At 48.9% G+C, this 27,875-nt stretch overlaps 1 protein-coding gene and 1 pseudogene across 14 annotated transcripts in view; one reads left to right on the top strand and one right to left on the bottom strand.

Moving 5' to 3' along the window:
- Positions 1–275: 275 nt before the first annotated feature.
- Positions 276–27,875, top strand: part of Atxn7l1 (ataxin 7 like 1) — a 214,293-nt gene continuing 186,693 nt past the window's right edge. For 12 of the 14 annotated variants that reach the window (XR_012907774.1, XR_012907772.1, XR_012907773.1 and 9 more), the window contains exons 1-2: positions 276–470; positions 975–1,043. Coding sequence is in view for 11 of the 14 variants with exons in the window: in XM_075948699.1 (XP_075804814.1) it covers positions 290–470; positions 975–1,043 (250 nt within the window). In the remaining 3 variants the exon portion in view is untranslated. The remainder of the gene's footprint in view (positions 471–974; positions 1,044–27,875) is intronic. The other 2 variants (XM_075948686.1, XM_075948685.1) reach the window with 1 other exon arrangement.
- Positions 14,458–14,936, bottom strand: LOC142834699 (NADH dehydrogenase [ubiquinone] 1 beta subcomplex subunit 3 pseudogene; annotated as a pseudogene).

Below are 27,875 nucleotides of genomic sequence, written 5' to 3'. Positions count from 1 at the left end.
CTGCAGTTGCGGGGTTGTTGGCCGGATAGGGCGGCGGTGCGCAGCTTCCAGGCTCGAGGCGACCCTGCCCGGCTGAACCCGCGCAGCTCCTGGCCTCTCTGCACCGCTCTGCGCTCCGCCAGCCCGGCTGCGCGCTCTCCCCGGCCCCGCGCGCTCCGCGCCTCTCTGGCGCCCCCAGCGTCCAGGCGCAGCACAGCAGGGCCGGGTAGGGCCAAGCGCGCCCCGCCTCCTGCCTCCTCCGCCGCCCTCCTCCCCCTCGCAGAGCACTCAATGTCGGAACGTTCCGAAGATGACGTCGGAGCGTTCTCGAATCCCGTGTCTCTCGGCTGCTGCTGCCGAAGGAACAGGGAAAAAGCAACAAGAAGGAACAGCAATGGCGACACTGCACCGCAAAGTGCCCAGTCCGGAGGCGTTTCTGGGCAAACCCTGGTCCTCCTGGATCGACGCCGCCAAATTACACTGCTCCGACAGTAAGAACCCCACCGCCTGCTCCTCCTTTTATTATCCTGTAACCTTTCCATTCACCTAGAGCCACTGGGAAAAAGTGTGTGTGTGAGAGAGAGTGGCCCCCGGCGTCCTCCATGCTTCTCCCTCTCTCTCTAAATAAATACACACAGACACAGACCATGAGAGCACAGAGAGGCCCGGCTGCCAGCAAGGCTGTCTGTCTGTCTGTCTGTGTCCGGCTCCCTGGGGCAGGCAGCCCGCGGGGTGGGCTTTCGCAGCCCCACGGTGGTATCTGTTTAAAAGGCGACTCTGTTGCTGCTTGCATAGTTTTTTTGGTACCTATCTGGGCCAGGTAGATGGAAACCCGGACTCGGGAGAAAATGTTGCATTGTCAATTTTTGCAAGATTTTCAGATACAGTATCTATATCGATCTGTTTGCCAATAAACACTCTCCCTTCCCCCTTGACTTTGGCTTTCCCCCCCTTTTTTCCTCATTTTCTTTTTTCCTTTTCTTTTTCATCTGCAGATGTAGATTTAGAAGAGGCTGGAAAAGAGGGTGGCAAAAGCAGGGAGGTTATGAGGCTTAATAAAGAAGGTAAGTGGAGCTCTTGGCATTTTAGTGTTAGCTTGTGTGGCAGTCTTCACAGGCTTTGGAATATAATGTGAATTGTTCTGCTGGGTACAGAGTGACTAAGGCTTGTCAAAAATTGAGCACGCCCGGGTGACTACTGCTTCACTGCTAACTTCCTTCCAAGTATAAATACAACTAGGGTGGGGGGGGGATGCAGACTGGGGGAGGATGAAAGGCAGAAGTTTACTGTACTCCACTGGAGTCCATGTCCGAACACCCTGATGGTATCCGCCATTCTCCTTGGGGGCACCATTGGCCAATGGTGGTGGTGGGGTTTGAAATCCCCAAGTAAGGCGTGGAATACCCTTCACATGCATTCCAGCCTCCCTTGTGTGTAAATTCACAAGTTTTAATGAACCCCACATGGCGGATCATTCCAACAGCTACTTTTCCACTCTCACTGAAAACCATTGCACATGGCCAGCCCTGACTGCAAGTGACATTTTGTGTCTGGGTGCGGGTTGTAGGTGCATCAGGATGTGCACATAGATCCCTAGCCTGCACTTCTCCCCAGTCTGCGCTTCCCGACATACAAACATGATACCTGAAAAGGGACACAGTGAATAGACAGATGAGCTCGGATTTGGGCCTGTGAGGGAAGCCTGTAGTGCCAGACCTGGGGTGACACATACCTGTAAGTTACTTTTCGCCGTTTGCAAGTCCACTATTTGGCATGCTGGCTCCTGGCTTCAAATGAAGCTACTTGGGAGGCCACTTTCTGCTTAGAAAAAGGATGGGTTCATCTGAATTGGGATGTACTTGCCGGAGTTTCAATGGTGCACCAACTGGCTGAAGTTGGTGCTGGGAAGAAGGTGCAGGAGATCGCTGGAAGGTGTCAAAAAAGTTCATACATAATTTGGCCGTAGGAGCATTTGCTCATCCATAATGAATGGAGAAAACGGCATTTGACTCTATAGATCGGTCTACTGCTGACAGGGGGTGTTGCCCGAAAAGGTGGATGGAACTTATTTGGAAAGGTGGACCTCACTTTGCTGACTGACACCCAAGATTGTTGGTTTTCAGTGTCCTCATCCATCCTTGAGTGCCCGGTGAGGAAAATTTGTTCTTCTGGAAAGAATAACGCAGAGGTTAAAATGCACATTCAAGGGCAGTTCTCTAGCTCCGTGTCTGCTAATTAAGTACTTCGGGAACAAAACGTTATTCTAAAGATATTTGCCTCTCAGTATCTTAGCATGGTTTTGGCATGTGTGTTTAGGATGCACGAGGGACTGGTGTCAAGTGGGCTCCTCACAAGTGGCAGCTTATTTGTGCTAAATGTCCATGTGTGTTTGCAGTGGAAGGGGATCCCTAGTGGCTTCATTCTCCTCAGGTCTGATCCACTTTGAGAGCTGAGCTCTCAGACCACCAGCCTTTTTGCCACGCTGAAGGTGCAAACGCCTGTATGTTAAAGTTGACGAAAGGCTGTGGCATGCATGGGATTAACCCCTGGCAGCCCTGGGTGACGAAGTGGGACTACAACCCACAAAGCTCAGATTCTCCGGCCACTGCTATCTATTTCAAAATACTCTTGTTCTCAGATTCTCTTTGCGGGACGAGAAATGGATTCTTTTAAGGGAAAATGAAAAGCTCTCCTTCCCTCAGAAGTCACAGATGTTACGTCTTACTTATTATGTCCTCTGTCCTGCAAAGGTACAATGATTTTGCTTCTCATTGAATGCGTCTTCATGGGGGATACCCGCCGTTCAGTCACCATGAAGTTGGCTTCCGTGACCACGCATGGACTTCCTCTCTTTGTTGTGGGCCTGGTGGAGTGGCCTTGGGTGAGAAGTTGAGAAGTTCTAGGGTCACGTAGTACAGCAGCACAACTTTCCTTACAGATAAAAACATGTGCAACAAATACATGTTCCGTGGTTGGGCTGGGACTCTGGGTTAGAGTGTTTGGTCACACTGGGCCTGCTAATCCATGTTCTGTGGTAAGAACTTCCAGGGTAGTCTGGGACTCTGTGTTAGAGTGTTTGGTCACACTGGGGTTTGTTAGAGTCACAGGTGTGAGGCCTGAGGGTGGGTAGATATTTGTGGAGGGCCTTTCATCCCAGGACATAGTGTGGCCTTGTGGGACTCTGGGCATCTGTGTTTATGAATATGCCTGACTGGTGTGGTGGGCTGGAAGCAGGTCTTGAGGAGAACTATGGTAATAAAAGAATAAACGTTGAGGGTTGACATTGAGAAACGGCGGGATTTCTGTTGTGGAGCCGAATAATCGACGTAGAATTTACCTGTAAGCTCTTTTGAGTGCGCAGCCCAGGGGGCTTTGCGACATTGCCGCTCCTCATTCGCCAGCCGTTTCACAGTCTCACGCAGAAACTCCACTCCGGCGGAGTTTGCGCCGGCACATGTGTACCGACTTCCCTTCAGGGTCCGCTTCTTCCATCCTCCTCCTGTCTCTGTGAAGGCTCCTGGTCTCGGTTCCTCGCGTAAGCAGAACCACACAGTATTTGTCATTTTGTGCTGTCTTCTCTCTCTCTTGTGTTTTCAGGATTTATCGGTGTTATATGACATATAGGTACATTCCTTTCCAAGGTAGCGTCATGTTCCCTACTATATACACCGCTCATCCATTGGCTGTGTGGGGCATTCCCACCTTTGGACCATTGCGAAGACTGCTTTTATGAGCGTTGGTGTGATGCGATCGTTTCTTAGACGGAGGTCAGAGAGGGAATTTGGACTGGAAATAGGAAATAGGAGTCATTTTGCCTACTGAGCTGTCTCCCCACGGCTTTGGAAGGTACTGTAGGCACTAGCAGACTTTTGGATAACCTTCCTTTGCTTTGGCTCATCACCTGTGTTGAGTAGGAACTCTGAGCTGGATGCTCTGAAGTCTCCATGAGGGGCCTCCTCCTCAGCTTTCTTATTCCCTCTCAGCAAAGGAATTTGAACTGTAAACTGTTGCTAATTCCTTTTTGGCCTGGGCTTGTGAAGGTTGCCTTAGAGTAGTTTTGCTGCAGGGTGAGCCAGCTCCCCGCTTAGGCCCTGGGGAGAGGTGCACCCCTCTGGGCTGATTCTCCAGCTGTGAAGCAAGGGGTTTGGGACTCACTGCCCACCACAATCCCCCTGAGACTTCTCTACTCCGGCTTCTCTAGTCAGTTCCCTGCCTTTAAGCTGCAATCCATGCTGGACAGCCTAGCCACCACTAAAGAAACTTAAAACAACAACAACAAACAAAAGCCCCTCATGTTTTAAAAAATCAAACCAAACCAACAACAAACAGACAAAACAACCTTATGTGACTTCAGAAATATTGAGAATAACTGGGTATATTTTCTCAGTTTTTAAAAGTTTATCTCAGTGCTGACAAAAACCAATCACTGTGTTGTCTGTTTACTAGAAACAGTCGTGAATGGTTTGGGGTCACAGACCTCACCGAAGAGGGGCTGAGTCTAGACCATAGTAGAAAAGAGGGGCTGATTCCAGACCCCACAGAGGAGAGGGGCTGAGTCCAGACCCCACAGAAGAGAGGGGTTGAGTCTAGACCATGGCAGAAGTAGAGACCTGAGTTAAACACGCACCACAAATGTCTTCTTCCCATGAAGAATACTCTAGCCTCAGCTTGAGTCTGCCAAGCTGTGAGCTTTTCTCAAGAAGGGTCCCAGGAACCTTGCTGGCCCAGTCGTCCTAAGAACTGAGTTGCTGATAGAAAATTCCAGGAAAGGCTGTTTTCCTGTGCTAACTCTGTAAGCCACACTCTTCTCTCCTCCGGTGTGGTAGGTGACGCCTGAAGACTTTTTACTTTGGGAAGCTGCTCTTGTTACTATGGGCCTTAACCAACTTTTTAAAAAGAAATACCAACTCCTAGACAAAGAATAGGGTCCATGTGTCTCAGAAGAGCCCTAAACTATAAAACAGATGTTATCAGGGAGTGTGAATGAGATAATAGGAGAGACCTCGGCATACAGTAGGTGCCGAATGCATGCCTGTTTTCGTTCCTCTTATCATTAGGACTGCTGCCATCATTCATTACTGAAACTAGCTCAGTAAAATGGTATTATTTTAATTACCATGAATTTTTAAGTAATCTGTGGTAAAAAAGAAAAGGCATACTGTAGGAAGAACTTCAGTTTTAGAGCTAGGCGTGCTACGATTTTATTATGATTAATGATTTAAAAACAATTTATGTGGACATAGTGTTTTTCATAGACTGCAGCTAAGAAGTTGGTTTTATCAAATGCAGAAAAATACTTAGGCGTTCATGGCTTCAGAACACGAGGAGCTGGTTTTGTTTGTTTGTTGTTTGTTTTTATTTTACTTGTGGTGCTTCCTGAGATCTACAAAAATACATTTGAAATGATAAGTCATTCCATTTATTATGGATAAAAGCCAGTCTTCCAACAAGGACCTTCCTGGGCCTTTTGGAAGTCTGTACTTGCCCTAAGAGTCTTTTCTGAGGTTCCCAGCCTTTCATCTGGTGAAGGTAGATGAGAAATGCTTCCAGTCACAAAGTGAGCTGGAGCAGCAACGCTGTGAGAGGCCGGCCACATGCTCCCGAGATCCTGGAGGAGCAGGGAATGTGAGCATGATCTCTGCTTGGGCTCAGAGGTTAGGCTTGGAAGGGAGCCGAGTGGAGGGGAAAAGGGCAGCTGGCCTGGGAAGATGATGTATTCTTCCCACCCAAGCCAGGGAAGCCAGAGACAAGCCATGGAGATTTATGGGAAACTATCTTCAGCTTCTTTATCATTACATAGACAACTCCGTTATCTATGCTAATAGGAGATGGGAAGGCCGGAGTCTGCAGATTACACAGATAAACCTCGTTTTCACTATTAATTTCACTCTTATACCTACCATCCTCCACTTTCCTGGGAGCAGCAAGATTTGTTTATGTTGGTCTTTCGTTGGCATCTCTGTTGCCCTGGGCCTGGAAGGACAGGGGAGAGGGTGAGGCAGGGCAGCTGAAGGTGGCAGAGAGTAGAGAAGAAGAGGAGAAGTGAGGTGTTGGGGGAAAAAGGGTTTGCAGTGGTACCCACCTGAGAAGCAGAAGGCCACTAAGCTGAGCTGCCGGTCTCCTCGTGGTTATGAGAATTTCCACCAGTCCAGATCCTCTGTGACTTTCCTTTCTTCCAGAACAGGAAGTTGGCTTGGAAACTGTATACAAAATATTGCCTTCAAGACTTGGGTTAGATTGGGCCTTCATCTTCTATAAGAATAATGGATATTTTTTTGTTTATTCTTTAGCTCTAAAGATGTAGACCCTAAATTCATCTAAAAGCTGCCTAGATATAATCTCCAGGTTACAGAATTCTAGAGCATATACTTTACTAGACAGTCTCTCACGCATCCATTTGTTCTGTATCTTCCCAAAAATATCCATATATGTACTCCCATAGCTCCTCTCCTGTATGGGTGACAACTCCCAACTATGGTCTAGCATCTTGTCGTTTCTGTCTTGGAGGACTGTTAGTACAAGGGTGTAAGGGCAGTAGAGGGCCTGGTCGTCCGTCTGTGTTACCCGTGCAAGAAGGTGCTGTACCTTCTTGGCTCCCTTTGCCCATGGAATCCACCTCCATTCCCCATCCCTATGCACCAGCCCTGAGTGACTCTGGGACACGGGAGCGGTGGACACCATGTCTCTTCCCTGGGAGTCCTGCCTTCCTGGCAGCAACTACAGGCATCAAAAAAGCCACAGTGATTGCGAGGGTCGTCTAGCAGAGGAAACAGGGGTGCTGTTGGACAGCCTGAGGGAGGTCAGTTTTAGGACAGACCCTCTGAGAAGAAGCTGTACTTTAGCTAAGACCTGGAGGATAAATGGAGGTTTTCATTGTGCAGACCTGGACAAGATGGAGCTGCAGGAAACAGTTTATGTGAAGGTCCAAAGTACAAGAGAATATGGACTGTTCTAGAAATGGAAGGGTTTTATTGCCGGACAGAGCAGAGGTGTCTGTCAGTTTTCCCACCTGCTGACATTTTGTTCCAGGTATTCCTTGTGACAGGGACCATTGTGTGTGTTATAGAATGTATAAAAACGCCCTGTGCTCGTTGGATTCCTGTAGTGGCCCTCCACCCCTCCGTGTGTGCCAGGGAGGCACAGTGACCTGGCAGAGAGTCGCTAGAATTAAGGGAAGCTGGAGAGGTAAGGATACAGGAAAATAGAGAAAATTCAGGAGTATTTTGTTACTACTCCATGTCTTGGGCCTACAGCCCATAAATGAGTCAGCCTTATCAACTGCCCAACAGGTCAGTGGACTGTGGCTCCCAGCAGTGCTGTGGCCAAGCTGAGAGACTCCCAGAGACAGGCTCGGTCTCTCCAGGAACTCCTCCCAAGTCTCCCAGCCTGTGGCTCCCTCCAGAGTCAGTGACAACAGTGAGGTGCAGGCCCTTGTTCACATTGGCCTCCCTCACAATGGGGACAGGAGGATTCTAACAATGGTGACGTTTGGTATTCAGTGGTCCCTGATGTCAGAAGCACCCTGGCAAAGCATTCAGATTTCTGCTTATGTTGAAAGTCAGACTGGAAATACAACTGGCTTTCTCGGTGGCTTGATTACCCATGGGATGTGCCTGAGATGGGGACGAGCACGAGGAGACCAGAGCAGCTGGCTTCAGGATCTCCACGCTGAGGATTGGGAGGCGTGGAGGGCAGGGCTAGGCCTGGCTCTTGACTGCTCCTGATGTGTATGTCACATGCTTGACAGCATCATCCACGGCTGTAGGGCCACGTTGACCTGTTCAGTTACCCGCTGTCGGGGGCCTGTTGTCTTCTGCTGCAGAACTGATGTGGGCAAGTTAGATAGGATTGTTTCTCCATGTTCCTCTGTGGATCACGTGCCTGTGCTCTGGGCTCATGATCATTTGTGACTTTTGGCTTCATCCCTGACGTCCTTCTGAGTGGTCATCCGGTAGTAGCAGCCAACACGGCGAGACTCCTTTGTTTGTATCTGAGGACCCCACACCCCAAGCAACCTGTGTTTTTACATCTGGGAAAGGCGATCTTTCAGTGACTGCAGCAGTCAAATGTGGCTGTCATAGAAACAGAGCATTAGCTGACGGCTTGGATATTCAATCCTGTAGAAAGGGAATGGCAAGGGTGGACCTCGGTCTGTGTCTCTTCCAAAACTCAGTGTAGGGTCCTGCAGTGATGGGCTCCCTGCTGTGTCCTGTGGCAGGGCTCAGACTTGCTGCCTCTGCCCTATGGACCTGACTTTGAACCCTAAGACACTGGAACTGATAAGGAGAACTTGGGAAGGCCCTTCCTGCAAGTGGGCTAGGCCTGGGCTTAGATCCTAAGCAGTGGAGGATTTAGTCTGGTTCGCCCAGTTCCTGCAAGGCAAGCCGGGATTCCTGTGTGGATAGAGCATGTGTTTTCATGTGGTTGCTTTATCCTTGTGGTTCCTCCACCCCTGCAATTCTACCTGCTGATTTTAAGGGCTCGTTTGCTTAATGAAAAGAAGGGAACGGAGTTCTTGGCAGGGCAGGACAAACTGGTGCGAGGTCACTGTAATCTGAGGGTCCATGAGTCAAAGATGGGCTCCGTGCACACAAACCGTGATACTGACATTATGCTGACTTCTGCAAAGCCAATCATGAGCTTGTGGATGTTGATGTTATAAGGACACCCTCAACAGGGAGCAGTGTGGCCTGGCCCAGTACCCGAGCAGGTCATGGAGTCTGGGGCTAGGCAAACAGGTAATGGTGTTGTGGAGGTAGACAGGGGGGTAGATGGTAGATGGTTGGGACACCACCCCTTTCCAAGGTGATGTCCAACAAACTTCTGAGAAATATATTGACCAAGATTGGAGGCCCAGCTCCATGGTAGAGCATCTGTCTAGCATGCCCAAGGCCCAGGTTTCAGCTCCGTGTCCATCCTCCTGCCCCGAATGTGCTGGTCTCACAAGGACAAAGCCTTTCTGAGCCCGCTTCTGTGAGGTCCCAAGAGGAATCTGGTTTGTGTAGACAGAACAGAATGATGCATCATGGGGGCTGGAGTCAGAAATGTAAAGTTTGGACTTAGTGGATCCAGAGTTTTGGGACTAGAGGCTAAAAAGGTTGGAAGTGGCTGGGGGTGAGGGTTCTGTGACAGTGTGAATGTGTTTAAAGCCACCAAACTGTGAACTTAAAAATAGCTGCAGTGGCTAATGCTATGCTGTGTATATTTCACGACACACAGAGAGTTCATTGGTATGGCAGCCTTGGGAGTTTCATGTAGCATTATTTAAATTTTGACTCAACCATTTCCCAGCTGTGTGTTAATTTCAGATTTAATTTCCTCATTTTCAGAATGGAATAATAGTTCCTCTCAGAGTTGCTGTAAAAATAAATGAGATACTATCTGGCATCCTATAGGTATCGGTAACGTAAGCTGTGCTTACGGTCCTATCTAACCGAATACTCAGGTCCTCTTCTTCATCTTATCAAGGCTGCTAGTTCCAGGACACAGATTGTATAAGGATTGTTTCAGGAGTGGGCCAGGACACTGACTGAGTGCCTGACACTGGGCCAGTGGTGCATGTTTCACCGGGTCCTCATGATCACCCTATGAGAGAAATCCTCTTCTTAGCTGGATTTGAGAATCTGGATAGCAAAAGCTCGGAGAAATTGGCTCACTTACCTAAATGGTTCAACCGAGAAATAGGGGAGCTGGGATTCGAACCCTGGGGCTGGCTGATCCCAGAGTCTGTACTCCCTAATCCTCTCTCTCCTTCTTGGAACAGAGTGAGACTGGGGAGGGGCAGAAGGCATGCTGGAGACACACTTAAGAGTGCCCACATGGGCTTCTGCAGGCCCAGAGCGAGGACCTTAGGTGTTGTTCCTGGACACCTGGCTTATTTCACACAGCCCAACCCTGTCAGGGGGTTGTTATCCTTTCAGCAGAGCAGTGCAGAGAGACTAGCTGTCTGTCCCCCTTGCCCTTGTAAGATCCACAGCATCCTCCACGATGGGCTTTCTCATCCCAAGGCCCCAGCTTTGGGCCTGTGTGGTCAGAGCACTGGCCCCAGGGAAGCAGAGGAGCTGATGCAAACCGTTCCTTTTTAGAAGAAGGTGTTAGCAAAGACGGTTGCCAAGCAACTCTAGGGGCATCTATCTACAGTGATGATGTCTCTCTTTTTTCCCCCCTTTGAACATCTTCTGGGCTGCTGTTCAGTTTGCTCTTGGCGTTGGAATTGTTAGTATTTTCGTGAAGGGTGTGCTCCTCTGGATGACTGAGTGCAGATAGCTTTTCAATACCTGCCACATTCAAGGTGTCCTTTTGATGGTGATATGCCTGCTAAGTGGGTGTGAAAGTCCTTTGCCTCCTGCAGCCACAGCATGCCCTGGCTGTGGCTGGCTCCAGGGCAGTGATGAAGGAAAGAGTCTTTGGACTGGAGTGGCAGAGAAAGACCAGGATGAGGTAGCCATGTTCAGCCCCTCTCACTCTGGATTTTGTCTGCTCTTCACTAGCCAGGCCACTTGAGCACTGTGTATGTGATGCTCTTATGGGCATCAGAGATGCTGTTGTGCCCCCACCTTTATTTCAGAGACCAGAGATATGACGTTTTCTTCAGCCCCATTGCCGTTCCTGCAGTCCCGCCTCTGTGTGGGATTTTAGTGGCTGGCCTGCTGACGGGTGACCTTATTCCTTGTTTTATTCTTGTGATAAAGGTCATAGTATCATGTCCCAGACTAGGAGGAAGTGAACGAGTCATTGGAAAATGCCTCTGGTTACCTTGGGGTAGGGAAAGCCTTATGTGGCCTTCCTATGACTAAGAGCCCTGTTGGCCATGTTCCCAACCTTCATCCCATCCCTGGGAGCTTCCCACATCACCTTGCATACTTCCTTACCATCCCGTGCACAAGCAGGATGAACCCCAAACAGAACATGTGTGCATCACTTCCTGTGCCTGACACAAAAGACTAAGTTATGGCGAAGACAGACCCAGAATATAAAAATCAGGTCTGAGCAGATTAAGGGTTTCCCTGGTCTCCAAATGGAGCTGATGCTAACTTCTGTGACTCAGATGTGTCTAACCTGTGGTCTGTGGTCTGAGTGCATCCCAGGCTAGCCCAGAATACACTCAACACATTTGTAGGTATCAACGTCACAGTCAGAAGGCTGGACGTTCCTGCTTTAACCAGTAGACGGCCTGAGAGCCATGAGAGGCCTGTTTCCTTTAGAGGGGCTAGCAGCATGCATGCTTTCTCTTCTTGTCTGCCCCTGGTGTGACTCGTGCCCGCTAACCCTATCATTCCCTCTGTGGAGACCAGTGTGTTTGTCACCAGCCCCAGCTCCTTGGCAGAGTGTTCCTTCTCTGTCCCTGTCCTCCAGCTCCCCTCAGATGTTTCTGTGGACCCCCAGACTCTCTTCACCCCAAAGTTAGAGCAGACGTGTGCCCTCACTGACTCACCATCTTTAAAAAGCCTCCTGTCTGGTGTCTGCCTTTTATTCTGAGAGCAGTTCTGACTCCTGGACTAGACCCAGACTGTTATACTAACTTAGTATTTAATTTTCCTGTCTTCCCCTTCCCTGCATATCACTTCAAAAAATTAATGTCCCCCAAAGTTACATTTATCAGGCAGTCAATAAGTGATCATTTTTCATTCCTTCGCTATTGGTGGCCTCAGGTACCACAGGCCTCCAGATCCTGCAGTAGTCGCCTCCTGTCCCAGCAGGTAGACGGCCCCCACAGGTGTCTCTGCCTCTACCAGCTTCCCTTGTTCTTACCCCCACCCTCTTGCTGCTGGAACCAGCGTGTGCCTAGAGATATCGTCCCAGACTCTCTGCAGGCTGTACGTTCCCCTGGACACGGCGCTGCAGGCTGTCCATTCCCCTGGACACCGTGCTGCAGGCTGTACGTTCCCCTGGACACGGCGCTGCAGGCTGTACGTTCCCCTGGACACGGCGCTGCAGGCTGTACGTTCCCCTGGACACGGCGCTGCAGGCTGTACGTTCCCCTGGACACGGCGCTGCAGGCTGTACGTTCCCCTGGACACGGCGCTGCAGGCTGTCGTTCCCCTGGACACGGCGCTGCAAGCTGTCTGTTCCCCTGGACACGGCGCTGCAGGCTGTACGTTCCCCTGTACGTTCCCCTGGACACCGTGCTGCAGGCTGTACGTTCCCCTGGACATGGCACTGCAGGCTGTACGTTCCCCTGGACACCGTGCTGCAGGCTGTCCGTTCCCCTGGACATGGCGCTGCAGGCTGTATCCACCCTGCATTTGGGATCTCAGCTCTTAGAGTTCCTTTCACCTTTACACGAGTGCCCGAAATCAAACTCAGGTCACTGGGCTTATATGGCCCATGCCTTACCCACTGAATCGTCTTTGAGATGCTGAGAAGTTCCTCTTTCAATATGTAGAGGTAAACCCCACCCTACACCTTCCAATTCAGTGTCAACATTGTCATTTCTCATACAGGAAAAGATGGGATGCCATCAGAGACCCTGTGCAGTGCACACCATGTAGACTAAAATGGTAGTCTACATTGTGTCTTGTTTCATTTTGTGTGTGTGTGTGTATAATGCATACATAAACTTATTTATATATAAAACATATCCATTCAATTCTTGGTAAGGAATATACAAATATTTCTGTAAGGTTTTAAAATAAGCTGCAGACCTAATGGCGTGTCAGCTCTCTCCGTTGCTTTTGCCGCATCTTGGCGGTGTTTTCTTGAGCTAACACACTTGAGTTTTCAGGGCTTCATCTTATACAAAATATTCTATACATTGCAAAGATGGTTTTTCTTCTGCAGTGAGACTGTCATTGTGTGGGGAGTGTTCTGGCTCTCAGCGACCTCTCTACTCAATAGCAGGGAATTTCCTGGAGCTGCCTTGGCATCCATCAGGGGTCCCTGCCTGGATTCCTCAGTGGTCCTTGCCTGGATTCACCGTTTCTTCACACGGGGAGTAGGGTGATCATCGGCAGACTCTGTCTTTCTGACCTACTTTTTCTGGCCGGCGTTCTCTTCTGACGAGCAGGAAGGAACCACTCCTTTAAGTTTCTTTTGAAAGGCAGAGGAAGGGCTTTCCTTTAATCACCAACTTTCCGAGACTGGCATTGAGCACCATGATTCTTAAGCTGGTGGGGAGGGCGAGGTCAAGGACTGGGGTGCTGGGCTTTCCAGATGTCTGTGTTGTGAAGGCAAAATCATGTAGAAGCCCCAGGGGGAACAATGCCAGCCTGTTCTGGTTGGTAGAGCTTGGGGTTTAAATCATCGAGATGCATTATCCTATACACTCAAGGGGCTCTGCTTTAATTTGGGGACGGGAGAAGATAATTACACTTAGAATAATCTGGTTCTCACATTGCAGCGGGAGTATTTATTTAGCCTGGGCTAGGTGAACCATTGAGTCAGATAGCAGTGAGTGATCGAAGCCGGGGTGCTTCCTGGATCCCTGGCTCAACAGAAGGCCACCGAGCACCCAGGATGTGGTTACGCAGGGCTGGGCCCTGATGTGGTCTGACGAGGAAACCGCCTCAGCCATTACCCAGGAACGCATCATGCAGCTCACTGGGGTCCCTGACAGATGTTGTGGGGGCTTGGGATCCCAGGCGAGAAGGAAGAGACTTCAGCCTGTGGTCAGCAAGACCTTTGACATGAAGGCAGGGGCTGTTTTGGTATGGTTCTGCCTGGAGCGCAGTACAGGTGTGTTCTAGAAGCCAGGTTCAGGTTGGAAGGGAGGGGAAGGAAGGGCAGATGGACAGATGGAAGGACACTTCAGGTAGAGACAGCAAATATGGCTAGAACGTGGAGAGTCAGTGTGTTCCGGGGAAGATCTGCACAGGCCCTTAGAGAGGGTTTGGTTCACCAGAAAGCAACTCTTGGAAAAGAAAACTATGGTGAAATTCCATCAGGACCAAACAGAAACCATAGCTTCATCCATGTGGTGGACAATTGCAGACTTCTCTGGGATTTCAAGGATGCAACCTCCTCCTCCTCCTCCTCCTCCTCCTCCTCCTCCTCCTCCTCCTCCTCCTCCTCCTCCTCTTCCTTCTCCTCCTCCCTCTGTAATATTTATGTACATCCTGCTTTCTCTCTTTGGAGTTCTGAGGACAGACCTCTTTCTCTGTCTCTCTCTCTTTCTCACACACACATATCTTTACGTTTTTACAATTAATCCATTCCTGTTGGTATTTTGATGAATATTTAGCAGCCTACTCTAAAAAGTTGCTAATTACAAATTTGACTGATGAAATCCTGCTTAGCATACAATTGATCAATAATAAGATATTCTAAACTGTTACAAATTTCATCCCCTCCGGTGATTGTTTTCTTCTTCTGAATTCTCAGTCCTGCATCTCAAGCTCTCTGTGTGGACTCAGAGGTGAGGCTAGTTACTGCCCTGTTAAAAAGCCCACAGCACAAACACAATGTGAACAACCTCTTGGGCAGAAGTTAGCAATTCAGACCCACTGGCTCTGTGCAACTGTAGTCTGTTTTTTTTTTTTACATTTTTCTTTCCAACTTTATTTAAGCATTACAAGACAAAACAAAGTTTTTCTTAACTTAACTAAGCCAAGGACGCTAGAGAGAGAAGTCAGGAGATAAGCCCAGGTGCTGCCTTCAGTGATGCTTCTTATCACCATTCGGGGAGGCCAGGAAGTACTCAGCCCCTACCGCGACCACAAAGGCAGCCAACCCCCACTTGAACCCTTTGAACAGCACACTCATGAAGGAGACGTTCTCTGTGAAGCCGCCCATGTATCGCCAGGCCTCATTGCGAGCCCACGGGTCCCGCAGCCCCCGGGAAGCCAGCTTCTTCTGCACTGTCTCTAGCGGTGTCCCTTCCGTTTTCCACTGCGTGTGATCTGGAAGGACCAGTTTGTCGTGACCATGCCCATGCCCGTGCCCGTGTCCATGCCCAGCAGCCATGTCTGACAGCAATCTGACCTCTCAGGACACTCACTATTCAACCTTCCAGACGGAGCCAACCCTGTAGTCTGTTTTTATAATTCGAATTTTATTGCACATCTTTGGGTGTATGTAGTTGGTAGAGTGCTTGCCTTGCATGCTTACACCCTAGGTCGAGTCACCCGCAAGGAATAAAACCAGGCATGGTGGTATGTGCCTGAAATTCTTGCACTTGGGAGGCAGAGGCAGGAGAAGCATAAGTTCAAGGCCAGCCTGGACTAGGTATCGCAGGTGAGTCGGTGTGAAGAGAAGGGAAGGGGTTACTGGCGTAGTCACACTTGTCCATGTGTGTGCTGTCTGGGGTTGCTCTCACACAACTATGACTGAGTGAAGTCATGAAGACGGGACCTTATGGCCCCAAAGCCGAAAGACACTGCTGACAAAACTACTTGTTTGTAGAAAGTTACTAACTCCTGCTTTACCCATCTGTAGCCATACAGTATGCCAAAATAAATAAGAAATATTAAGTTGTGATATTTTAATGTAATTTAATGTATAATTTTAATGTATCAAATTATAAGGTTATCTTGTATAACTTTTAACTACTTAAAGCACCACGGCTGTGTGCTGAGGGCCTGAGCTTCTGGTGCCAGAATAAATGAAGCTGTCATTGTGAGGCAGCTGACAGTACCAGACTGGATGGGGAGCCACAAAAAAGAGATCCTCATTGCTTCTAATTGTGAATTGTGGTCTAATTGTCCATAGAAATCAGAAGAAAGCAATTTTGAGGTTAGTGTTCGTATGATTCGTTTCCCCTCTTCGGGGCTGGGGTTTGTTTTGTGTTTTTTTTTTTTTTCCAAAGGGGTTTTCCCCAGAACTAATTTAAAAGCTCAATACAGCATGGTTTTCTGACCAAATTTTGTGAGCATCTGTCTCAAGCCCATTTAGCCCCTGACAGATGCCCAGCCACCCTCAGAATTCCCACAGATGTTCTGCATCCAGAGAAAGGCTCACTTCCTGGTGCTGGCCCAGAGCTGGAGGAGAGGTGGGCCCACCAGTTGCGTTTCGCTGGGGTTTTCCTTGCCGCCATTTCCTGTCTGCTGCCTCTGAATGGATTGCAGATGGTCAGAAAAAGACTTCTTGGCACAGGGAGAGAGGACCAGTATCCAGCGCTTTGTGGGAGAGGATTTATAACAGGATGGCCCTTTATGCCTACTGAGAGTGGGCCTGGCTGCCGCAGGCCTGTGGGAGAACATGGCTGCCTGAGAACCCCAGCTCCTTCCCGGTCAGAAGATAGAAGTCTGGGGAGTGGTGTGGTGTGGTGTTCTGAGGTTTTTTTTTTTTTGTTTTTTTGTCTTTTTTTTTTGGTGTGGAAAACCAACTTTTCCCCCTAGACTCAGATAATGCTGCAATTTCTCTTTGTCTTGCTTTCTCTTTCTTTTGCCACATTGTAATAGAATTCACTAACCTTTTAAACTTAAAAATATACATCGTGAAAAAAATTTAGTAAAACATACGTCAGCGGCACTGAATACATGTATGGTGTGTGTGACCCCACCGTCATCCGTTTCTAGAACTTCTGCAAAGTCCAAAACAGAAGCTGTCCATTCAGCGGCAGCTCCCCAAAACAGAAGCTGTCCATTCACCGGCAGCTCCCCATGCTCCCTCTCAGTTCAGCTCTCGTGTCAGTGAGGAGCTAGCTGGTGGCTCTGTTCCAGGCCCCTCATGGAAAAGGGGTCATTTGGCATTTCTCTTTCTGACCTGACTCTTTTTCAGTAAGCAGGGTGCTTTCGAGATTCATCATGTGGAGCAGAATGTTGAGACTGTCTTCCTTTTCTGGTTGGACACAGTTACATTGCATGGATATTACCACATTTTGTTTATCTGGAATTTGAGTTTGTTTTCCTCCTTTGAATTTTTTTTCCGGCCATTTGTGCATGATACTGCTTCATACGAGGCAGGATCGCTTTACCCTTGTGTAGGGGAAGCCCCAGCCAATCACCTTGCTTCGCCGCTCCTATTATAACACCCTTGTCCAGGTGGCAGAGCACACTTCCTCCATCAAAGCTTACAGGAATGGACTGCAGGCCCTTGGACCTGCTGTATGCAGGCCAGCCTGCTGGGGGTTCAGATAAAGCTGACATTCCACTTGCCAGGCCATGTAGCCCTTGGGAGATAGCACTGAGATCCCAGAGTCCTTTGGAGCTTTTGCTTTCTGAGGAGAAAAGGGTAGAAAGCCTGAGCTACCTGGATGAAGATTGTACCATGGGGCAGTGAGATAGCTCAGCTGGTCAAGGACTATCATGCAGACCCGATGACCTGCGTTCGACTCCCAGGATCCACAATAAAAGGAAGAAATCAACTCTTGAAAATTGTCTTTTGATTGCCATACATATGTGGGTCACAGGATACACACACACACTCCATACATATGTGGGTCACAGGACACACACACACCTGGTACATATGTGAGTCACAGGACACACACACACCATACATATGTGAGTCACAGGACACATACACACACAAATACATATGTGGGTCACAGGACACATACACACACAAATACATATGTGGGTCACAGGACATACACACCATACATATGTGAGTCACAGGACACACACACACATACACATACCATACATATGTGGGTCACAGGACACACACACCATATATACCACAAATAATGACAACAAGATTTAAAAAGTTTAAAAGATTCCCAAATCGGGTCTCCCTCCACCAGAAAACATGGTGCAAGTGGTCCCCGGTCGCTTGAGCTGGGCCAGGTCGTATGGAAAGGTCCCGTACAGTAGAGTCTGTTGGGAAGATGATGCTAAGACCCAGCAACGTTTCGGGAGAGGAGGTAGAGGCAGGGGCAGGGCCAGGCATGACAGCGTGACTCTGAAGGTGGTAAGACTTCCAGAGAACATGGCTGGTTGTGCTGGCCCAGGAAGCTGAGGACCAACTGAGGAAGGTGACTGGCAATGTCTGTCTGACCAAAGATGGGACAGAAGGAAGGAGAAACAAGGTGCCAGTGTTTCATAAATAAAAGTGTTAGCACGTGCAGTCCTGCTTGGGGCCACACCGTATGCAAGTGTGGTGGGAACAGAACAGCCGTTCGTGACTACGTCTGGGAAGTACCCCAATTGTGTGGTAATTTGTAGAGATGAGACTGTGTGTTGTGTGTGTACATTTTTATCCAGTGACAGGGACAGGTCCTTTGCTGGTTGTTTCTCTATGGCAAATGACTCCCTTGCACTTAAAAATGTATGCATGTGTGTATGCGTATGTACTCAAAAAACTTATAGCGTATACACACACAGACATGACAAGGAAGGAGAGCCATGTGGAAAGGGCATTGATAAGCAAGAGCATATGCTGCTTTAAAGGTGAATTCAAGGGCTGGAGAAATAGCTCAGTGGTTAAGAGCACTGGCTTCTCTTCTAGAGGAACTGAGTTCAATTCTCAGCAACCACATCATGGTGGCTCACAACCATCTGTAATGAGATTTGATTCCCTCTTCTTGTGTGCATGAAAACAGATCACTCGTATACATAAAATAAATAAAATATTTTAAACCGAAGATGAATTTGTGGGCTGGGAGGGTGGCTCAGTGGTGGAGTGCTTTTGTAGCATGCCCAAGACCCTGGGTGCAACCCCTGGAATCGCAACAACAGTGACAGAATAGTTGGTCCTTGTTTCTAGTGTTCATGATACTTTTTTTCATTTAAAGAGGAGTCTTCCGTGGTTTGGGGTGGGAGTTTCTACCCACATGATTAAAACTCACGTTGCTCATTTGTTTTAAATTTGTGTTGTGTGTGTGTGCGCGCGCGCGTGTATGCATGCGGGCACCGACTATAGCGTACATGTGAGGTTAGAGGACAGCTTGCCCTTGCGCTCTCCTTTGTCACGTGGGACCCGGGGATCGAACTCATTCAAGTTGTCAGGTTTGTGCCCTCGCCTGATGAGCCACCTTGACAGCCCTCATCAGGTTGTATTATCTTTATTTTTTATTTTTTTAATTTTCAGACAGACAGGTGATCCAGCAGAGATATGGATGATTCTGCACACTGCGTGGGGGGACTCCTTTAAATTTTGTCTGTGTGGATGGCGGGCAGGGGAGCAGCTAGCTGGTAAAGAAGGCAGAATCAGGCTTTTCCTCAGATCTTACTAATGTGGCTACAGAGGCCCCCTGCTGCCTGCTCTCCGGGTGTCTCTAGGCAAGCGTCTTGGTCTGAGTGGGCTCGTGAGTCATCATGACACCGTTGAGGGCCAGGAGATGGCAGCTTCTCTTGTCCAGCTGAAGGGCAACCTAAGACTTCCAGGGGTCACTGCTGGGCTGTACTTAAATGGAGGGTGGGTTAGACTCTGAAACGGGGAGACTGGGGGAAATTGAGTTAGAAATGGGTCACAGAGAAGCTTGAGAGCGTCCGCGAGTGCCACCGTGGTGGGGAGCATCCTTCTGCTTCCTTTGGCATGGACTTTCGTCCTTTCTCGGCTGACCTTTATCTTGGCCTTAGTTTGCCCGGCGCAGCGTCCCTGGTGAGGGCAACAGTGAATCCAGGGTGCCAGAGGAAGCGGGGTGCCTGAGAGGGATGCTTCTTCAGGGAAATGCATTTCAAATGGTCAGGCTCTTGGGTCTGGAGGTCCCTCTGTGCACGGAAGATGCTGGCATTTGACAGTGGTGTCTCTAGTGAGCCACACCACAGTGTAGCCTCTCAGAGCCTTGCTCTTCCCGTCTGTAAGGTGAAGTAGATAGATTGGGGTGCAGCGATGCACACCACACAGGTTTGTGATGCATGCTGGGAGAGCAGTCCCCCCCAGTTGCTATTCGGTCTCCCTTTGGCAGGAAGAGGACACTGTTCAGAACAAGGCTTCCTCCTCACACCGCTGCTGCCTGTGGGCACAAAGGCTGGATTGCCCGAGGATGGGACTGCTTTTCAGGAAACCATCTAGAAATGGCCTGAGCCAGGAGCCTGGGGTATTCAAGCCTGGCCCAGCTTTCCTGGTCTTGGTTCTGATTCTAGGGAAAGGATTCTTTTGTCTGTTTATATTTCTTCATTCCTGATGCCCTAGTCTTTATAATACGAGGGAAAAAATTGCTCCTGATTAGTTCATGCCAGGAGTCAGCCCAGTTTTCGCAGTGTTACAACTGTGTGAGATGGGAGAGAGCTGTGGCTTAGAAACAATCTAATACCGTAAGGTTAAAAACCGGAGTGTACAGTAAAGTTGGCATTAATTTTTAAAATAAAGCACACAGTTTTAAGAGACAGCGCAGGTGGTGAAGGTCGTGGACTTGTGTCTCCATCGCTGACCTATCCCTCTCGGACTCTGTGTAAACAGTAAAGAGGGAGGGAGTGTTTGCTGTGGTTGACCTCCCCACTAATCCAGACGGGACACGCGAGGGAGGGAAGTGGGTCAGACTTGAGCACACCCATTGTCATCTGGGGCCAGCTCATCCTCAAGGAGCCCCAGGGCCTCAAGCCACTGGTAAATCCTTGGTGAATTATGTTCTTTTTTGCCCAGGAGGCAGAAGGTGGCTGGAAACCAGAGACTCCATCTAGTGAGTGGCTGCTTTTTGGGATTAGTCATCAGCAGACCTGAACATCTTCCAGTGTGGTGTTTGAGAGGAGATTTAGAGGGTACCATTAGCTGGTCATCCTATCCTTAGAGAGGGATGGCTCATCTCTGCTCTGTCAGAAGAGATCTTTCTGCCCACGCATCCTCTCTTTGCTGTCTGTCCATTCCCATGCAGGGATCCTCTGGTAGATATGGTGCTGTCATTTAGCCAAGCCCATTGAGCAGTACAGTTCCTTCTGGAGGCCCACAGTGGCTCCTTGTCCCCAGTGTGGAGGGCCTGGGTGGAGGGGACGGCCTCCTGGGTGTAGATTGGTGTAGGTCTGTGGCCAGGAAGAGCTCTTGTTTGTTGGAGCTGTATTTCTAAGAATGGAAGGAAGGCGGTCACATGATGGAAGTGTTTCCCAGGAAGGGGTGCAATGAGGAGACTGAGAGATGCAGGAGGCAGGAACCTGGTCCAGAGACACACTCAGGGCTTTAGGGCAGGGACCAAGGCGGGTGATCACGAGGAAAAATGCTGTCACCACGGGCCCACTGAGCCCATTTAGGAAGGTTCGGGATTCCAGGGATAAAAAGTCTTTCTTTTTTTAAAGAATTAAATTCATCTTTATTTATGTATATTATATGTATGCTCGCCTGCCTGTCTGTATGTGCACCACATGAATGCAGGGGCTGTGGTGGCCACAGGTGTGTCCGATGTGGGGCTGGAGTCGCAGGGGGTTATGTGTCTTCTGACATGGGTGCTGAGATAGGGACTCAACCTTCATCCTCTTTTCTTAATACAAAATGACAGATCATCGTGGTAGAAAATACATATCAACAAAAGAAGGGACAACAAATTATCATGTGATGCGCTAGCTTTGAATCCAGCCAATCACCAGTTACTCTTCTCATCCTCGCGATCAGCTACCTGGCAGAACGGCTAATGGAAGGGTTATTTTTGTCTCGTAGTTTGACCCCCAGACCCTTGAGTAGATTGTGTAACTGTGGGGACGTGTGATAGGCGGGAAACAGCAAGGGGGCAAACAGGACAGATCTCCCTCGTACATGCCTCTTCTCCTCCTCCTAATGTTGCCACCATATTGTGAATCTCACCAACGATTGGTCCGTGCATGAGGTTGGAGCCCTCAGGAACTAACCGGCTCAGGGGTCTCCTCACAGACACACCAGAAGTGTGCTGCTGTAGTCTCTGGTGATCCTAACGCCGACAATCAAGATTAGCCATCACAGACCTTTTATATATGTCTTATAAATGCTGATTTTATGTTGCTTTGTTACGGTGAGTACCTTTCTTTCCACGTTATTAAGTATTTATCAGTTATGCACTCCATAATGTAACTCATTTTCTTGTTGTTGGATATATTGATTTTCAGTTTCTTCATTATTAAAAATAATATTGGAGTCAAATGAATGTCCCTCTAGCTAAGATTTTTTTCCCCATGCATTCTTATTTCTAGAATATTCGTAGAAGGAGAATGCCAAGTTTAGATGAGGTATTTTGTTTTGTTTTGTTTTGGGGTACTCATTGCCAAATTGCCTTCTAGACATTTTGCTCCCACCCCATCAGGAATATGATCTGAGACCAGTTACCCATCAAAGGCTTCTCAAATGATCTGTGACATGATAAGTTGAAATGTTGCTTTGTTTTAATTTGCCCTTGTGGTCACTGGCGGTTCCGACATTCTTCACGTACCTGCCAACCTCACACACAGTCCCCTGTGAATTGTCCATCTGTGGCTTTTGCTTAGTTGTGAATTGGTTGATACAGCCGTGCATCTTTGGTGATTTTTACAAATGCTCTAATTTGCCATACTTATCACATTCCTGAACACTCCAACTGGTTTGTAGCTACCTGATCTTCACTGAACGACCCAAGTAGCTAAGAAAGTGGATACTCAGAGTCCTAGGCCAGTGGCGGGAATCAGTGGACGCTGGTGAGGGTGCCTGTGTCAATAATGATGTTGTCAAGAGTTGCCAGTAATAAAAGCTGCCGTTTATTGAACAGCTATTTTCTTCCAGGTACCTGCCATATTCAGCCTTTCGATCTTCCCACTGTGCGCAGGCACAAACTAATTTGCCAAGATTTCATAGCTGGTCTGTGGCTCAGCCAAGATGGAACTTGGGTCTTTCCACTCTGCCAGTCCCCATACTCTCTCTAGTTTTTGGGATTAACAGTGTTGTACAGTTGTACACATGGGGTCTTCCTCAATACTCTGCATCCAGTTGTGTGATGTCACCCTGTCCCTGATTGTATTTATTCCTACTACTTCTCAGTTGATTCTTGTCTGGATTTCTTTGTTCTCTCTAGCATCTCATCTGGACCTGTTCTCTAGACATCTTGTGTAGATCACTTCTCTAGGTAATGTTACTCACACAGTTTTTCTGTGGTCCTAGGTGTCTTATTGGACCATTCTTCTACAAGAATTTCAGTGAATAATCAGGATGCAGTTTCTCTCTTAGACGTGAGAATCAGAAAGCAAAATTCAGTGGTCCAGGGGCTAACTCCTGTTTCTGTAACCTGTCAGAACCAGGGAAGACCATGAGATGAGTGGTCCTCAAAAATGGCCTTGCAAGAAACATGCCTCCCAGATAGCCCCACCCACTCCGCGGGTGTGGGACAACTGGCTCAACACCTCGCCTGAGCAGGGCCTGTCCGACCAGCTCAGCTACCACCTAGACCTACATCCTGGGTCTTACATTGGCCCACCCCTAACATCTGCCACGTTTAGGATCTGCGTGAAGGCTTTGGCCTGTGGAATAATCACAGCAGGATCTTCACGACTCGGGGCAACAGCAGGATGTCTGAGAGGACTTTCCATGAAGGTTCAGTGATGATGGTGTGCCAGAAGCCAGAGAACTTCCACCAGACTAATGGCTCATGGCAACGAACAGTTTGTGGGTGGGGCTGACTGGACAAAAGCGTACACTGTGTGACACCCTGCAGCTCCCAGTGCCACTAGGATGAATGAAGAGGTGTTGGAAAAACGGAGGAGTGAGGTTTTCTGTGCATGCGCGTGTGCGTGTGTGTGCATGTGTGCGTGTGTGTTTTGCTTTGTTATTAATTGATTTTGGGGGAGATGCTGTAGGGGTGAGAGGAGGATATGGAGGACTGGAAGGTGAGCAGGATTGAGGTGCATGATGTGAAATTCCCAAAGAATCTTAAAGAATTATGTTTAAAAAAGAAAAAGAAATATGCCATCCAATGGCGTCCCCCTCCACGTCACTTGGCTGATCTTTGGACTTCCTTTTATGTGTGTGTGCATTTAAATATAAGCTTTATTAATTCACCATAAAATGACCCCTCTAAAGTGATTAATTATGTGTGGGTTTTTTTGGGTATAAACACCCAACATATGCAACTAACACTATTTTCTAAGTCTAGAACATCTTTGTTTTTATTGCCTCCAGGAGAAATATGGTACCTACTACCTGACCAGAATCTTACCAGGATCCCGCTAGACTCTGGCAGTAGATTGCTCTGTTGTGGGCATTTCATAGAAATAGACCTATATAATAGATGGCTTTTTATGTATGGTTTCTTTCACTTGATAGTGTCAAGGTTTCTCTGTGGTATAATGTGTATCAGTACTTTGTTCCTTTCTGTAAGTAGTATTCCTTTTCAGGATATATCCTATCCTGTTTATCCAAGCACCGGGTGATGAACATTTGACTTGGGTCAATGTTTGGCCTATTATAAATTGTGGTATAAACACTTTTTTTGGGGGGGAGTGTGGACAGATATTTTTGGTTTGCTGTAACACATCATGGCTATGGTTTTTTGAGCAGCTATCAAATGTTTTTCCAATGCACCTGCCCCATCCTCTTTTTCTACCAGTAACGAGTTTCCCTATCGTGCCAACATTTGTTATTGTCCTTCATCTTATCATAGCTGTCCTGGTGGGCGAGGGGTAGAGTCCTGCTGTGAGTTGGGTCTTTATTTTACTGATAGCCACGGCCACCGTTTCATTGTGTGCCCAGCATCTATTAGCAGCTTTCTTTGAAATTCCTTTTAAGTTCTTTGCCAGATGAGACTGTTTCTCTTTATCATGGTTTACTTCATCCTGCTGTGCACTGTCTTCTCAGAGACACGCTAAGACACATGAGCTTTTCGCTCCTGTGTCATCTGGTGGTCAAATGTTTCCTTTGTTGCTGGTGATTTGGGCATCGTGTCTGAGTTTATGCCTGACTTTCTTCCTTGACTTCAACACACACGTTTCAGTCTCTGGCTCACTTTGCGTTTCTGTGGTTTCTGTACGTGGGGTGAGGTCCAGGCCTGAGTCTGTTCCTTTTCATGTGTCTGTCCAGTTGTCCAGCACTGTCGTCAAAAGTTATTACTTTTCTCAGTGTAGCTGTTTTATCGTGAAAGTTGCTAGATTTTTGTGCTGTGCACTTTCTACATCAGTTCATACATGGCGTGGTTTTGTTTTTATCCTATTAATAAGGTGCGTTGCTTGGGTTGATTTTCAGAGGTTGGATCACTCTTACATTGACGGGATCAATTTCATTTGTTAGTGGTGTCTGAGCCTGTTCCTGAGTTTGGTGTGGTAGAATTTGGTTGACGATCTGTGCACCCACATTTTCTTGGCTTATGATGTCTTTGGACTTGGAGTTGGAAAGTGTGCTGTGTGACTCACCCTTGAATAGAACATGACAAAGTGCCACCGCGTGACGTCTGAGGCTGACATAGGGGCGTCTTTCAACTTCTCTATTTCCTGGAACACTTGCTGTTGGATTTCTTTCTTGGAATCTATCTGTTAGGCTGTAAGAAGCCCGAGCCACTTGGGCTATAGGCACTTTGGTGACAGCTCCAGCTGATTTTCTAGTGACAGTCAGTCATACTTGCCAGCCGTGTGGATGGGCCTCTTAACGCCCAGCTCAACAGATCTGTCATGTGACCTAAAGGAAAACTGACCAGTGGAGTCTCCTTGGTCCTCATGAGAGGGTTTTTTTTTTCCCCTTTGGTTTTTCGAGACAGGGTTTCTCTGTAGCTTTGGTGCCTGTTCCGAAACTAGCTCTTGTAGACCAGGCTGGCCTCGAACTCCCAGAGATCCGCCAGCCTCTGCCTCCCGAGTGCTGGGATTAAATGCTTGCGCCACCACCGCCTGGCTGGACAGGTCTTTAGAAGTCACGAAGGGCCAACTTTTACCCCTGGAGAGGACAGAAAGGGCAGCGTTGAAAGCAGAGCGTTTAGGTTTGGAAAACCTCACTTGGGAGTAAGCGGTCAGACCTCAGGCCTCAACTCAGGCAGCTCTCCCAGCAGGCGTGCATCCTCCTGCCTGGGCAGCCCGCAACTCCACCCAGCTCTTCTGCCTGCCGTGGCAGCTGTCCACAGCTGTCCCGTTCTCCGGGATCTTCTCAGCAGCCTTCCGGTTGGTGTCCCCTCTGGGGACACTGCCTCTCTGTTCTGGCCTTACTGTCGTCAGGGAGCTTTTCCCAGAGCTCACATTGCCCGTCCCTGTGCCCTATAGATTGTCTTCATGACTCCCCAGGGTTTACTGGGTACACATGCCTTCCTGCCACGATGTGTCTAGCCCCAGTCGTTCCCTCCCCTGCCCCCTGCAGTGTGTGTGTCCCTGTCCTCTGCATAGACTTTCCCTTTCTTACTGCTGCCACTGTTCCCTTCCTGCTCATCCGTGAGGGCCCAGTTCAAATGAGGTTTCCCTGGCGCCACCTCCCCCTGCGCCCTGTGCTGAGTTCGTGGAGTCGGGAGCTCATTTCAGGTGTCTGTGTTCCAGGACTTTACCATCCACGTGACTGTTCTGTCTCCCTCGTGGGCTCCGGGCTCTTTTATACAGAATTCGTGTATCTACTCTGTTCCCCAGTCTGGCACACAGTAGGGGCTTCATCGGTGCATTTCCCTGGCAGTGTGCCCAGGCACTCAGTGCCAAGGAAGCCGAGGCTGCCGCCTCCCGTGGGGTATGCCAGTTCTCCCCTGTCTTCCGGATATTCTGAGGAAAGACTGGGGTGAGGGGAAGAGTCTTTCTCACTTTGTGTGTGCCCTGACTGCTAACAGCTGCCTGCCATTCTGGTCCCACAGGTGGACAATGCAGGATAGATCATGTGTCCTGCCAGGCCCACTTGTGCTAATCGGTGCCATCTGAAACCCAGTTCAAAGGGGAGGGGGTTTAACTGCTGGCATTCACATCCTTGTGCCTGGGCCATCGGGGAATGAGGGCCTGCAGAGTGTGCTGAGCTGTGGAAATCCCCTCGCGAGATATAAAAGGCTGGAGAGGGAAGTAGACCGTCAGGCAACCATCTTCCACCTTTAGTTTTGGTTTTCAGGTTTATGAAATCCAGAAGGTGGTTTTTTTATTTTCTTTTCCTTCCATGCAACAGCTTCCTAAAACCCTCTCAGCTGAGCCGTTGCCTCTAACAGCCTGCCGTTTGGCCTTTGGAAAAGGAAGCCTCTGTATTTGTATCTAGAACACCCACAACCGCCTTACGTCATGCCTCTGGCTGCCTTGGCATGGGTGGCTTCCCTGAAGTGGAGTGGGCAGTTTGACTTCGAGAGGGATGCTTGCTTTCAGCAGAGATGTCCCTTCACGGAGGAGCAGGTTCTTCTGCCTTCCCTTAGGAGTGGCAGAGGTTCCTAAGGGACAAAGGGGCAGTGGTCACTCCAGCCAGCTCTTCTCTCAGGCCAGCCGACTCACAGAGACCTAGTTGCTGGGTTGCCCAGAGAGCCTAAAGTTCAGGTCAGTTCCACATTTTCCTGGGGCTCTGCTTCAGAGCCAGTCTAGGAGAGTGATTAGCAGGGAGTGGCACTGGCCAGCCAAGGGCCCTTGTGACTGTCTCCCTGCGTTGGGCTTGAAACTCATCCTGGTGGGATGGAGAGCTTCTTTCAGCCTTCCCCCACCCCCGCCCAGTTTCACAGGCCTGCAGATTTCTCTGTATCATAGGTGACACCCCTTGGGTGCAAACGCGGAATCCTGGGGGGCATGACCTTGTTGAGGTGGCTCCTCTCCAGAGCTCCAAGGTTGAGAAAGTGACCGGAATGCCTTTTCCACGGAGTGGCTTCCTTCTGGTAGGTATAGGTACTTTCCTAACAACCCTTATGCAAATAGCGGAGAAAAGTAGGAAGTGGTAAAATGAGGAGAGTGTCCTCGGCTCCTGCAGCAGGCAGGCTCTGCTGAAACCTTTTGATTTTTCCATCAAAAAGAAAATAAAAAAGGAAGGCAGGCAGACAGCCGCCCTTGGAGTGGCACCGGTGGACACAGCCTGGAGGCCTGTGTCATTTCTGCTGCTTCTTGGAGGGCAGGGTTATGTTGGAACCGCTGCGGGCCTCTGGTCACGTATTGCTCTTGTTGTCTACCCTGCCTGGGGAAGTCTGGCAAATGGCGCGTTCCTTTCCTATCTCTTCCGCTGGAGGCTGGAGGGAAGCTATTTTCCAAGGCAGAAATCTTGCTTCGGTCTTTGCGAACCACTGTGCAGCACAACTTGAT

The sequence above is a fragment of the Microtus pennsylvanicus genome, chromosome 14, assembly GCF_037038515.1.
Source record: "Microtus pennsylvanicus isolate mMicPen1 chromosome 14, mMicPen1.hap1, whole genome shotgun sequence".
NCBI lineage: Eukaryota > Metazoa > Chordata > Mammalia > Rodentia > Cricetidae > Microtus > Microtus pennsylvanicus.
This window is presented reverse-complemented; position numbering and strand designations above follow the sequence as displayed.